The 14968-nt window shown below is 43.2% G+C and overlaps 2 protein-coding genes across 4 annotated transcripts in view; one reads left to right on the top strand and one right to left on the bottom strand.

The window, feature by feature from the left end:
- The first annotated feature begins 2891 nt into the window (after positions 1-2891).
- On the top strand, positions 2892-10020 carry LOC117528639 (perforin-1-like). The gene is made up of 5 exons (XM_034191271.1): positions 2892-3053; positions 3215-3772; positions 3854-3992; positions 4068-4279; positions 8318-10020. The coding sequence occupies exons 1-5, from the start codon at positions 3028-3030 to the stop codon at positions 9195-9197; spliced, it is 1815 nt and encodes a 604-aa protein (XP_034047162.1). The 5' UTR covers positions 2892-3027; the 3' UTR covers positions 9198-10020.
- A 182-nt stretch (positions 10021-10202) lies between these two features.
- Positions 10203-14968, bottom strand: part of LOC117528643 (glycine-rich cell wall structural protein 1.0-like) — a 21475-nt gene continuing 16709 nt past the window's right edge. For all 3 annotated transcript variants that reach the window (XM_034191277.1, XM_034191279.1, XM_034191280.1), the window contains 2 exons: positions 13970-14026; positions 10203-10510 (listed from right to left, as the gene is read on the bottom strand). In XM_034191277.1, the coding sequence (XP_034047168.1) occupies positions 10506-10510; positions 13970-14026 (62 nt within the window). In that variant the 3' untranslated portion in view covers positions 10203-10505. The remainder of the gene's footprint in view (positions 10511-13969; positions 14027-14968) is intronic.

Raw genomic sequence — 14968 nt, 5'->3', positions numbered from 1 at the left:
GAAAGCGGTTCCAAAAACAAAACAAATTTATTTCCCTTCTGTGCAATAATTTGTGTACAACATAAATGTGCAGTTGTCTGGCGAGGTGAAGGACAGCGCGCTCTCCAGCGCCCAAATAGATCGAAGCCCGACGCTTCTGGACCCAGACTCACCGCCGAACACCCCCCAGGTGGATACGACAAACTGACTCTGTGAAGGATGGATGAGGTAAGTCAACAGCTACAACAAATATCCTTCAAAGGCACACACTATCAGCAACACATTCAGGTCTGAATTTAAGCTTTATGTAAATGAGCAGCTTCTCACAACAAGTGGAGGATCATCATTCCATACGCCACGGCAGTGAGAAGCGAGCTGCACAATTCTCATCAATGTTCAAATATACTGCGTAACTAAATGCCAAATTACTGTTAACACTTATTCAGACAATCATCACCTCTGATGTGTGCTGACAGCATGTGTCCCTCACCCGTCCTCCTTCACAGGCACGATGTGTCAAACCCAGGCGCGGTCCTCAGCGTCTCACAAACGAACGTCACAAGGTCAAGTTCCCGGCAATTCTGCTTGAACCACTCATGGCTTAAATGCAGAACGCCATCTCATTATCTGCTTCAGCTGAAAGTCTTTAAGTTTGCACGTGAGCATCATCCACAGGTGCTGCGAGTCAGTAGGCCTGCACGTGAACATCCTCCTCCACAGGTGCAGCTAATAATGCTGATGAGGTTGAAGGACTCTTCTGCCAGCACCTTCTCCACAGACAAAAACCCAGTTTGCATACCACCTGGAGAGCAAAGAAAAGAAAACAACACAAAAACATCCAGCCAAACCCCCCCACACACAACACTTTTCTGCTTAAAACTGACTTTGGAATGATTTAAGAGGTTTTACCTTGTCATCTGATGGTTAATAATCACATTAATCCATTTGATCACTTTGGGTGAAGAGACTCTGTCTCAGATGAGCTGCTGCACTCTGAAATGACGCATGCACACTGAAGGCAGGGCGCACTGATTTTTAGTGGTGGACTGTTCGGTCTGTGACACCGGATCACCTCCAAAATTTAATGGAGCCTTCCATGCCTTAATATGTATCTATGGTGCAAATCCATGGGTGAGAATCTGTGAAGTAGTTTAAATCTGAATGTTTTAAATCCAAAATTACCGAACATTTAAAAGACCCCAAAAAGTTCTGGAAGGTTGTGAGATCTGCTTCCAGTGTCACGCCTTCTAGTGAGCTGCCCAATTTCCTGGTCAAAGATTCCACACATTTGACTGATAAACATGTCATGTCAAATCACTTTAATGAACATTTCATTAAAGCGACACATTTGTTTGATTCCCCTCAACACTGCCACTGCCATAAAATAATTGCTTTAAATAGTGAATCTGCTGGAGTAAGATGTCCTCCGTTTGATTGTCCATTTCAGTTCAAACCTGTGTGTGTCTCTGAGGCTTGCAGAGCACTGAAGATGCTGGATTCCAACAAATCGGCTGGTCCTGATGGTTTGGATCCATTTTTTCTAAAATCGGCTGCAGACCTGATTGCCGAGCCTCTAATGACCTTCTTTAATTTGAGCCTAAGCACAAACAAACTGAAAGTCTGGAAAACTGCCATTGTCGTGCTGCTAAAAGGATGTAAACCTTCCAATGTGAACAATTACAGACCTATTTCAAAACTATGTTTTCTGGAAAAAATATTTAAAAAGTTGGTCCGTGACCAACTGAAGGATTTCCTAGAATCAAATAACATTTTAAACCCTTTCCAGTGATCCAGTCTGGTTTTACGAAGCAACATAGCACCATAACGGCTATCCTAAAAGTTTTAAATGATGTATTTGAGGCATTGGATTCTAAAAAGTTTTGTGTCGCACTATTTCTTGATCTCTCGAAGTCTCCTGTTAGAAAGTCTTTCCAAACATGGTGTCTCTACACATGCTGTCTCTTGGATTGCAGACTATCTGGCTCGCAAGACTCAGTGTGTTCAGATGGCTGGTGTTAACTCTTTCCTCGAGGTAACGAAAGGTGTTCCTCAAGGCACAGTCTTGGGACCTAACTTGCTCACACTTTACACTACTGACTGTGTACAAACCTATCAAACTCCTATCATCTGTTTGCTAATGACACCGTAATCTACTGCTGCTCAAACTCAGTGACACAGGCATTTGAATTTATGCAGTCCGCTTTTGTTTCCAAGCACTTAAGGAGAAGCATGACTTGTTTCTTTTAAGGGTGAAGCAGAGCTTCACCCTTAATTTGGACATGAAGTGTTTGAGATGAACTTTGAAAGAGAGCTCTGTGTCAGTAGTCAACCCCAAATACTTGTAGCTGCTTGATGAGCTCAAGAACATTACCTTGGGCAGTTTTGATTGACAGTATGTTCTCCAAGAAAACAGGTGATTTAGAGAAAAGGTCCCAAGTGGTCCCAGTGGTAATAGGAGCACTTGGAGCTGTAACCCCTAAACTGGAAAAGTGGCTCCAGCAGATTCCAGAAACAACATCTGAGGTCTTGGCCCAGAAGAGGGAAGTCCGGGGAACAGCTAAGATACTGTGCTGAATATTCAAACTCCCAGAAGTCTGGGAGAGGACCTGAGCTTGAGGAACACACATGCCACCCTCCGTAGGGGTGAGATCTTTGTTTGTGTGTGTGTGTGTGTCCCCTGATACTATGGTATTTCTTACTCATAACAGTGTAGAGCAGCTGACGCAGTATGGAAGCTTGGTGTTGGCCCTCAGCCTCCACTACAGAGAAATGAGAGGCCTGTGGTCTCTGAGTTGTTGCTGACTGGAAAGTCACTCATGTGTTCATGTTGTGGTCTTTCTGATTCATTTCTCTCACAAACCCCCTTTGAAACTGTCAAACGGCTCCTCGTTCTGCAGACCACCATCACCTCGCCTCCTCACCACCTTCCGTCCTTCTTCTGTGTGTGTGTGTGTGTGTGTGTGTGTGTGTGTGTGTGTGTGTGTGTGTGTGTGTGTGTGCGCGCGCACATGTGCGTGTGCACCTTTATAAACACGTTCAGTTTCTCACATGCAGCACAAACAGGCAACACCGAGGTGAGTTTACTTCAATGAAACATTCAATCTAAGTATTGATGAGGACGCTGATGCTGACTATTTCTGCGTGTGTTTGCGTTCTGCTGGTCATCTGTCACATTTGAGTCATAAACTGCTTTACAGGAGCTGATGTGCTCACATAAAAAGCGTTTCTGTTTCAGGTGTGAATTCAGCGAGCGTTTTATCAGCAGCATGTTTGTGCCGAGCGTCTGCACCATCCTCTTACTGTTCCTGCCTCGCTGGACGTCTCCGTCCTGCACAGAAGGGACGGCCAACCAGTGCAAACACGCAGAATTTGCTCCTGGCACCAATTTGGCCGGAGAAGGTTTTGACATAACCACAATGGAACGAAAAGGAGCCTTTGTGATCAACACCATGATGTGGCAGAAGAAAGACAAGACGTGCACCCTGTGCACAAACCCGTTCCTCAAGGGCAAGAAGCAGAAGCTCCCGTTGTCTGTTGTGAACTGGAGACCAAACTATTCCTGCAGTAGGAGTGTGTCCAGTAAACTCCACCAGTCCAGCGAGTCTCTGGTCAGTTCCAGCGCCTCTTCAGTGGAAAACAACTGGAAGGTCAATCTAGATGTAGATGCGGGTGCCAGAGGAGGGAGTCTGATGCTGGCCGGCACTCATTCTAAACTGGCTGAATACTCCATGGACAAAACCAAGGGAGACAAGTTCAGTTTCACAAGTCAAAGCATGTCCTGCGAGTACTACAGGTAAGAAGACTGAATCCTGAAAGTCCTGTATACATGCAGCACAGGTGCCAACTTGTTTCTTTTCAATGTGCTTCCAAACAGTTACGGCGTGAGGAGCAGACCCAAGCTGCACACAGAATTTCACGCCGCAGTGAAGAAACTGCCCAAAGCTTACAGTCCTGAATCCAAGCAGCACTTTTACAAACTGATTGACAACTTTGGAACCCACTACATCACCAAGGTGAGCCACAAACAGAACGACGTGGACGCACTCGTCCACACAAGACACACTGAAGCCATTTGAGTGTCATTTCAGGTGAAGCTGGGAGGACGTGTTGAGTCTGTGACCAGCATCAAGCAGTGCCAGGCCAGTCTGCAGGGCTTCAGCACCCAGGAGGTGCAGATGTGCTTAGAAGCCGAGGCGTCTGTAACTGTCGGTGCCAAGGTGGAAACCTCAGCAAAACACTGCAAGAACGATGTTGAGAAGACAGAGAGTAAGTCAGCGTTCTCCAGCCTGTTCAGTGACAGGTAAGGACCTTTCTTTAGATCATCTCCTGCACGTTTTCATGGAATCAGCCACTTCATTGCTGGTATGCATCTGTCATGCGATGGTTTCTGGACTACTTCTCAGCAGCTGCTGGGCCAATCTGCTCAAAACACGACACACGGGTTCAGCTGGGGAGTAGCTGTTCATACTTGATTATCATTGCAAATCAGGCTGCAACCCTAAAAGTTATTGGGGTCTGGAAAAAAAAAAAAAAAAAATGTTTTATTTTTTTTCTCTCTGGGACCCAGCTCGATGATATTTGGTATGCGGGTTTGGCTGGATGTTGCCAGGTATATGTCTGAATTGGGTCACAATCAGATTGGAATCCTGAAAGGTGTTCATGTGACAAAAATACACCCTCCAAAGTCCAAATGATATGATCTATCAAATAACAGTTTCAATTTAATTTATTTTCATTTATATTGCAACAAATCACCACAAGGTTGCCTCAGGGTGCTTCACACAAGTAAGGTCTAACCTTACTAACTCCCAGAGCAAGAACACAGGCGACAGTGGTATGAAAACTCTCTCTGATGATTTGAGGAAGAAACCTCAAGCAGACCAGACTCAAAGGGGGTGACCCTCTGCTTGGGCCATGATACAGACACAATTTACAAAACGAATGTACCGGAAATTTTGCCGGTGCACAGGACAGGAGGGTTTCAGAAACAGACACCACACCCATCTCTGGATGGAGCTGCACCTCAAACAGAAAGAAAAAACAGAATCAGGCATCAGAAAGACAACAAATACGAGGTCTGTCCGAAAAGTAACGGACCTTTTTATTTTTTTCAAAAACTATATGGATTTGAATCATGTGCACTTGCATCAGCCAAGCTTGAACCTTCGTGCGCATGCGTGAGTTTTTTCACGCCTGTCAGTTGCGTCATTCGCCTGTGGGCAGGTTTTGAGTGAGCAGTGGTCCAGCCCCCTCGTCGGATTTTCATTGTCAGAGAAATGGCTGAGCGACTGCCGCTTTGCTCCATGAAAATTTTTTCAGAAACTGTGTGAGACAGCCAGGTGGAAACCATTCGGAAAATTCAGATGGCTTTCGGTGAAGATTCTGTTGGCGTCACACAGATTAAGGAGCATTACAACCGGATTAAAGACAGCCCACAGCAGCGGAGGGCACGCCGCGCTTTGAGCGGCCATCGACAGGCTGAAATGACCAGATCATTTCCAAAGTGAAGGCTGTGTTGATCCGGGACGTCGTCTGACTACCAGAGAAATCACAGAAAATGTGGACATCAGCAGTTTTGCGGCACATTCCACTGTTACAGGAGATTTTGTAATGAAAGACGTGCGGAGGAATTCGCGCGTCGGGATGGAGCCGCTCATGGCGCACAACAACCACCTCCGTGTTGGAAACCATTCGGAAGATTCAGACAGCTTTCGGTGGCTTTTCAGTCGAGTGAGTATCCGAGAAATTGTGTAACAGCTGGGCATGCCACAACATGTCCTATGAGACTTCCAACACGGAGGTGTTTGTTGCGCGCCATGAGCGGCTCCGTCCCGACACGCAAATTCCTCCGCACGTCTTTCATTACAAAATCTCCTGTAACAGTGGAATGTGCCGCAAAAGTGCTGATGTCCACATTTTCTGCAATTTCTCTGGTAGTCAGATGACGTCCCGGATCAACACAGCCTTCACTTTGGAAATGATCTGGTCATTTCAGCCTGTCGATGGCTGCTCATAGCGCGGCGCGCTCTCCGCCGGTGTGGGCCGTCTTTAATCCAGTTGTAATGGTCCTTAATCTGTGTGACGCTGATAGAATCTTCACCGAAAGCCATCTGAATTTTCCAGATGGTTTCCACCTGGCTGTCTCACACAGTTTCTGAAAAAATTTTCATGGAGCAAAGCGGCAGTCGCTCAGCCATTTCTCTGACAATGAAAATCTGATGAGGGGGCTGGACCAGTGCTCACTCAAAGCCTGCCCACAGGCGAATGACGCAACCGACAGGCGTGAAAAAACTCACGCATGCGCACGAAGGTTCAAGCTTGGCTGATGCAAGTGCACATGATTCAAATCCATATGGTTTTTGAAAAAAATAAAAAGGTCCGTTACTTTTCGGACAGACCTCGTACAGTATAGTTCAAAACGCCAACAAATAAAACCATAATTCCAGTTATGTCCCCTTGAAGACCATCAGACTGGAATTATTTTCCATAACGCACATCTTCATGTGCTTCCACTGTGTGGTGTTTCGTTGAAATCCAGATGCCAGATTAGGAGGAGTTACACCTACAAGAGAGACAGGGTGATCCTCTGAACCCCTCCACCCCAAAGAAAACCCCTTTTCAGCTTGTGTGGCTGATACACAAACTATGTATCAGCAATCAATCAATCAATCAATCAAGAGTCACTCGACTGAACTTCACTGAAAACAAACTTAGTGTTGAACAATTTTGTGATATATAAACTCAAAAATATGAATATAAATACTTGCAGACTCATAATCAGCTTTTCCTTTGTTAGTTTTAGTTTAGTTTTAAGAACCCTCACAAAAAGCGTAAAGCAGAAACTTCAATCAATTCAATCAATTTTTTATTTATATAGCGCCAAATCACAACACAAACAGTTGCCCCAAGGCGCTTTATATTGTAAGGCAAGGCCATACAATAATTATGTAAAACCCCAACGGTCAAAACGACCCCCTGTGAGCAAGCACTTGGCTACAGTGGGAAGGAAAAACTCCCTTTTAACAGGAAGAAACCTCCAGCAGAACCAGGCTCAGGGAGGGGCAGTCTTCTGCTGGGACTGGTTGGGGCTGAGGGAGAGAACCAGGAAAAAGACATGCTGTGGAGGGGAGCAGAGATCAATCACTAATGATTAAATGCAGAGTGGTGCATACAGAGCAAAAAGAGAAAGAAACAGTGCATCATGGGAACCCCCCAGCAGTCTACGTCTATAGCAGCATAACTAAGGGATGGTTCAGGGTCACCTGATCCAGCCCTAACTATAAGCTTTAGCAAAAAGGAAAGTTTTAAGCCTAATCTTAAAAGTAGAGAGGGTGTCTGTCTCCCTGATCTGAATTGGGAGCTGGTTCCACAGGAGAGGAGCCTGAAAGCTGAAGGCTCTGCCTCCCATTCTACTCTTACAAACCCTAGGAACTACAAGTAAGCCTGCAGTCTGAGAGCGAAGCGCTCTATTGGGGTGATATGGTACTACGAGGTCCCTAAGATAAGATGGGACCTGATTATTCAAAACCTTATAAATAAGAAGAAGAATTTTAAATTCTATTCTAGAATTAACAGGAAGCCAATGAAGAGAGGCCAAACTTACTTCTTGTAACTGGACAGCAGTCAGGACTTTTTCATTCACTCAAATGGTTACTGTATTTTCTGGAGTATAAGTCACACCTGTTAAAAAAAGGCCTCTTGAAGAGGAGAAAAAAACATATACAAGTATAAATAGCACCTTTTTCTATATTATCAGCTCAATAATTTGGGGGTTTGTGCATTTTTGAAGTGTATTTGTTATTATTTGCATTTATTCTTTTATTATTGCATTTCATTTTATTTAGTGCTTTGATTCCTGTGAAAGTCCGATAGAAATAGTTCCTGTAATTATTATCATGAATAGCAAACTCATGATTTTTCAGTATTAAAAATTACGACTTACACTGCGGAAAATAAAGTATTTTTAAAAAATTGTGTTAATATTTTTCATGTCTGTCAAATCTTTCCCAAACACAGACAGTCCAGTAAAAGACGTTAATTATTTAATGATGCCAAAATGGCTATAAATCTCATTTCTGTCTATTTTAGCTGCATCCTGCTCAATACATGCATGAAAAATAGACACCAGGTCTATTCTGTGGTGGGGTGTGGTACACGCAACACACACATCCAAGAAACTGCTGGGAGGCTTCACTCATGTTGGTTGATGGGGCCCATAGTCTCCATCTTCTAAACTCAGTTTGTGGAAGGGTTTCAAATTCATTTCCAAAGCACTGTGTTGTACTGATGTTGAATCAACCACAGACGTTTGGTAAAAATGTCTGTGTCTCCTGTGCAGGACCTATGACATCCAGGGTGGCCACAACACCGACGTCGACCTTCTCTTCTCTGCTGACAAAAATCCATCAGCATACAAAGAATGGCTGAACTCGCTGCCACAGAATCCCGGCGTAGTCTCATATTCCCTGGATTCGCTCCACGAGCTGCTGCCGTTTAACAATCCAGCTCGGAAAAACCTGCGCAGAGCCATTAGCCATTACATCCTGGAAAAAGGCCTGTGGAAGAACTGCAGCAACCCATGTCAGGTGGGCGTCAAGAGCGACCCGAGGGACACCTGTGTCTGTCAGTGCCACAATGACAATGCCGTAAACCAGGACTGTTGCCCGGTCCGCAAGGGCATGGCCCGTGTGATCATCACCGTCCAACGCGGCTCTGGTCTGTGGGGAGACTACATCACTACCACGGACGGCTTCGTGAAAGTCTTCTTCAAAGGACAGATGGTGCAGCGTACTCCCATTATCATAAACAACAACGACCCGCACTGGGATACGGTTGTCGACCTGGGCTCCCAGGATTTAACGTCAGGAAAGAATGTCAAATTTGAAGTATGGGATCAGGATAACGGCTGGGATGACGAGCTGCTGGGAGCGTGTCAGCAAGACCTGAAGGCCGGAGTGAAGGAGGATCTGTGTGCCCTGGACCACGGCACATTATTCTATAAAATCGAGGTGACGTGCGCTCCGAGTTTAAGCGGAGAGTTGTGTACAGTCTATAAACCTTCACCGATGAATAAAAGTCTGCAAAGTGTGTATGTGTCCCGTCACACCCGCCCAGTTCCAAAGGCCATGCTGTTAGAGATGGGTGTGTTTGTGGATGACTCATGCGTGCAGGGAAACCACAATTTTACTGCCAAAGGTCAGAAGTGTGACGAGATGTGATGGCAAAATCAAATGAAAGGCATCAGAGGGCTGTTCAATAGCCTGCACGCTCTCCACACCAACTACACACACATCTGTCTGTGACGGGGGTTTGTGGCTCATACGAAGTCATTCTTAACAATCAATCACCAATATTTTGCTGATTAATATCATTCATCTACGCTTCTTGGTTGTGGAGATACACACACACATACGCTGCTAATACTGCTTCACCAACACACAGTGTTTGAGACAAAGATCCCAATGATTAGTTTGCTCTTAACTTCAGGTTCATCTCCAGTAAAATCAGTTCTGTTTGCTGAATGAAAACTGCACCTTGACATAAATGTTTACTCATATTTCAAAACATGCTTTCATATGTCTGACTCATATTTTACACCCCATTTTATTTTATTTTTTTTACCTGAGGCCAAAATATGGCCATCGGGCATATATACAAAGACTTTCTCTCCTTCTGTGTGCGCTCAGTATAACTCCAGTCCTGTTACTGTCAGGGTCTTCAAATTCACAGGGAGCATTCTTGGGACACAGACCTTGGACAAGTTCAAAGATGACTAAACTTGACCTACTTTAAGAGCTCAAAAGGTCATATTCTGTTTCCTATTTTTATGCTCATACAGCTGAGAGTATTTTAGCATTGCGTTATATTTATTTGCAGAGTCAAGCTAAAGAACATGTTTGCAGATTTAAAGACTTGTCTGACCCTTTTTTAAATTTTATTGTTTTGATCCATATATTCTCTTCATATCTCTGTGTGTTTTATATAGTATTGCATTGTGGATTTGTGGTTTGATATTGCCGCTGCAAAATAAAAACAGAACATCTGATCCATGTGGTATGTCAAGTTTCTTCTTGTGTCTTAACTTCATTCACTTCCTTCATCATAAAGGAAGTGGTAAGAAAACAGCTTCCTGTGGGAGGATGAGGGTTCGATGATGCTTTTAAAGAGAACAGAACAGTGCATTGCAGGCAAACAGAAAATGTTTTGACTCATATTTTTCAGTATCATTTCAGACATAATTTATTGAAATATAAGAGGAAATTAGTCAGTTTAATACACTGTTTGTGCACTCTATATCTGTCTTTGTAAAGTTCGACAGGAGTCACGTGGGATGAGGTTCGATTTGACAAACACCAAAAACAAATCTCCACTTACAAGTGCAGACAAGGTGGACAACAGGAAGACAAAACATCAAACAACTCCATCAAATGGACTGAATTACACAGAATAAAAAAAATGACACTGAAGACATTATGAGGAAGACCAACAATCCACTTGAAGATGTGAAGACGTCCAGGTCTCTTGATTTAACCTGGTTAAAGAGAGAGACAGAAGGATGAGACCAAGCGGGAACCAACAAACACGAGGCAGTGACAAAGTGAAGATTTCAAATCACGAATCACTACTCATCACTGGAGGCCGCGGCATGACGGCCATCACTGCACAGTCTGAGGCACATAGTACAAATCTATCCGGGGCGTGGCCAACTCATTTCCCCTACTTATGCAGTGTGAAATCTTAGCACAAACTCGGGTGCAAAGAAGTTGGATTCAGTCACTGAATTAGTCACGGGCATCTTGTGGTAATAACAAAAAGTCGACCAGAGCATCATCTCCCATTCCTTTAAGTGCGCCAAGTGCTGCAGATTGCTATTGAGATGACAAACTCAGAAGTGAGAGGCTTTCTGGCGAGGGCATGAATCAGAGCGCTCAAAGCGCATGCACAGAAGCATCAGGCAAAAGAGGCAGCAACAACACAAAAACACCTGTCAAAGTACCACAAAACACTGGAAGCCAAATGTGGTGAGTGCTACAAGACTTGATTCATTCTCAGTGGTGCAGAATGTCTTCACTAACCATCGTCACTGACAGTCCATGCGCCATGCATGTAAAGTGCAGCTGGTTCAGCTGGGACCTCACACAAAAAATACTGAATGAATAGAAGAACAAGGTCATCAGGACAGTCCACACCCAGGCATGTTGTCTGCAGCACTTTTAAAGGTAAGATAAAAACTGTTCACTCTGACTCAAAGTGAATTCTGTATGCTTATGTTTGCTACAGGTGTGAATGAGTTAGATTGGAGCGTGTGATTACAGTTTTGGATGTGTTGCACTGCACTGACTGTTACACACTTTAGTGACCATATTATCAGCAGTCTATTTTTTCATTTCAACCGCTTAAAGTCCGAAGAGCCTCCTGTGAAAACTGAGTCTCTCCCCATTTGTCCACCCTTGGTGCTCCCTGCTGATCACCCCAGGGAGGACAGCAATAACAACAACAAAAAACCTGCATAAGAATATGGTAGAAATCAAAGCTATTGAAATTTTATATTTTTCATTCATTTTTACTTTTATTTCAAGTTTTGTCTCGGGTGCACTGATGCACTAATTAGCATCCCCCTATAAGAAACCCACCGTAAGACGTACCTAAATGTTCCAGAAAAATAACAACGAGCATGAAAAGAACTTTGTGCTGGACTTTAGAAAAGGTTTTTGCTGGTCTACACTGAAAAAAAGTCTGTTGGATTCATACGATTTAAACATCAGTTGCACATAATCAGAATGTGTTTTAATAGCATTTGGACAGTCCATGCTATTGGACATACTGTCCCTGCACTGACTGTAGCTGTTAAAATCCATCTATCCATCCATACAGTAGTGTTCAGAATAATAGTAGTGCTATGTGACTAAAAAGATGAATCCAGGTTTTGAGTATATTTCTTATTGTTACATGGGAAACAAGGTACCAGTAGATTCAATAGATTCTCACAAATCCAACAAGACCAAGCATTCATGATATGCACACTCTTAAGGCTATGAAATTGGGCTATTAGTAAAAAAAAAAAAAAGTAGAAAAGGGGGTGTTCACAATAATAGTAGCATCTGCTGTTGACGCTACAAACTCAAAACTATTATGTTCAAACTGCTTTTTTATCAATCCTGTGAATCACTAAACTAGTATTTAGTTGTATAACCACAGTTTTTCATGATTTCTTCACATCTGCGAGGCATTAATTTTGTTGGTTTGGAACCAAGATTTTGCTGGTTTACTAGTGTGCTTGGGGTCATTGACTTGTTGAAACACCCATTTCAAGGGCATGTCCTCTTCAGCATAAGGAAACATGACCTCTTCAAGTATTTTGACATATCCAAACTGATCCATGATACCTGGTATGCGATATATAGGCCCAACACCATAGTAGGAGAAACATGCCCATATCATGATGCTTGCACCACCATGCTTCACTGTCTTCACTGTGAACTGTGGCTTGAATTCAGAGTTTGGGGGTCGTCTCACAAACTGTCTGCGGCCCTTGGACCCAAAAAGAACAATTTTATTCTCATCAGTCCACAAAATATTCCTCCATTTCTCTTTAGGCCAGTTGATGTGCTCTTTGGCAAATTGTAACCTCTTCTGCACGTCTTTTATTTAACAGAGGGACTTTGCGGGGGATTCTTGCAAATAAATTAGCTTCACACAGGCATCTTCTAACTGTCACAGCACTTACAGGTAACTCCAGACTGTCTTTGATCATCCTGGAGCTGATCAATGGGTGAGCCTTTGTCATTCTGGTTATTATTCTATCCATTTTGATGGTTGTTTTCCGTTTTCTTCCACGTGTCTCTGGGTTTTTTTGTCCATTTTAAAGCATTGGAGATCATTGTAGATGAACAGCCTATAATCTTTTGCACCTGCGTATAAGTTTTCCCCTCTCCAATCAAGTTCTTCTGAACAATGTCTTGAACGTCCCATTTTCCTCAGGCTTTCAAAGAGAAAAGCATGTTCAACAGGTGCTGGCTTCATCCTTAAATAGGGGACACCTGATTCACACCTGTTTGTTCCACAAAATTGACGAACTCACTGACTGAATGCCACACTACTATTATTGTGAACACCCCCTTTTCTACTTTTTTTTTACTAATAGCCCAATTTCATAGCCTTAAGAGTGTGCATATCAATCAATCAATCAATTTTATTTATATAGCGCCAAATCACAACAAACAGTTGCCCCAAGGTCAATCACTAATGATTAAATGCAGAGTGGTGCATACAGAGCAAAAAGAGAAAGAAACACTCAGTGCATCATGGGAACCCCCCAGCAGTCTCAGTCTATATCATGAATGCTTGGTCTTGTTGGATTTGTGAGAATCTACTGAATCTACTGGTACCTTGTTTCTCATGTAACAATAATAAATATACTCAAAACCTGGATTAATCTTTTTAGTCACATAGCACTACTATTATTCTGAACACTACTGTATATCATCACTCCAGGTAAGGGTCACTTGGGGGGGGGGCTACTCTATTGACCATGGTTGAAAATTAAATTTGGAATTTGAAATGGATGAATATTCATGAACTATCCAGCAGGTGTCAGTGTGCAACATGTTTTCCTTCTGGCGCAGACTCTGGAACAAGGTTATGTAACAGGTTTCAAAATGTTCCTGAAAAGAGTTTTAAATTATCAGTCACTAATTTGTAGCACTGATGAAAATGTGTGACCCTGTCCTTAGTCACACCTTCTCTCCATCGTATTGATCAGTATGTCTGGTATTTATATTTGCGTATTTATATTTATATTTGCAAACTGTTTTTCTTTTTTACTTTTTACTTTTACTACTTTTGACACTCTGTGTGCTTCTTACCCTGTGTTTTGCCATACAATGTTGCTGGAACCTCAATTTCCCTGAGGGGAGTCTTCCCAGGGGATCAATAAAGTTCTATCTAATCTAATCTAAAATAAGGTCAGCAGATTTGCCTGTGTTCTCACCTTTGTATCCATTTCCAAGAGCAACGTTCACCCCGTCATATTTACCAGCCTGGTCTCCTGTAACACACCAACCCAGGACAACATGACAAACATGTTCAGGCAGAACAGTCCAGGGGCCAAGCAGGATTTTGGTACTACTTAAGGGGACAAAACAACACTTTCAATCCAACCTCATTGTACCATGACCTACACAAATGTATGGTGGCCATTCAGGGTGGTAGCTGTAGACAGGCAGGGGTCAATGAAGAATTACTCAGGGGTCAAAATTTAAAAATGCTCCAATCATAATGAAAAATATGCCACATTATTTATCTCGTCATATAGATTTTGAAAAGGTATAGTTTGGACTATCTATGACAAAATGTTCTGGAGTTATGGGATAAAAACAGCAAAAATGGTGACAAATGCCAGTTTCAGTTGGCACCGAGTCAAAAGTTAAAGTTGCTCTAATTTTGGTAAAAAGTGATGCAAATGACTGGTTAGACTTAGTTATCACGTTACTGTCAGGATTGGGTTTTGTTTGCTGTGCTTCTTGTCTTAGTTTGTTGGTTCTGTTATGTTTAGTCTCTTGTTGGGGTTTTTCTGTTGGGTCTGTCTGTCCCTTTCTCTCTTGTCTGTCTCTGCTGACGTTTCTCTCTCCCTCTGGTCACGCCCTCCTTCTGGGTCGTTCCACGCACACCTGTTCCTAATCAGCACCTCATCACCTGGGTGTATTTAAGCTCCTCCGTTCCTCTTGTCATTTGCCAGCTTGATGCACCTCGTGCCTTCTCTCCAGCTCGGTTTGTATTCTCGACCTGCTTGCCTCTTGTGTGTTCTTGACTACCTGCCTGTATCCTCGACCACGCCTTTGCCTGATGTTTTTGATTTTGAGATTCTTGTTGGACTGCTTTACTGTGTACCGGATCCCGTTTACTGTGTCAGTAAACAACTTTTACCTACAGAGCTTGTTGTCAGAATCCTGCATTTGTGTCCAGCCGAACCAGTTATCCAGACCTGATA

Source organism: Thalassophryne amazonica, chromosome 16, assembly GCF_902500255.1.
Source record: "Thalassophryne amazonica chromosome 16, fThaAma1.1, whole genome shotgun sequence".
In the NCBI taxonomy this organism is placed as follows: Eukaryota; Metazoa; Chordata; class Actinopteri; order Batrachoidiformes; family Batrachoididae; genus Thalassophryne; species Thalassophryne amazonica.
The sequence above is the reverse complement of the archived record's forward strand: the minus strand, read 5'-3'. Positions and strand labels throughout refer to the sequence as shown.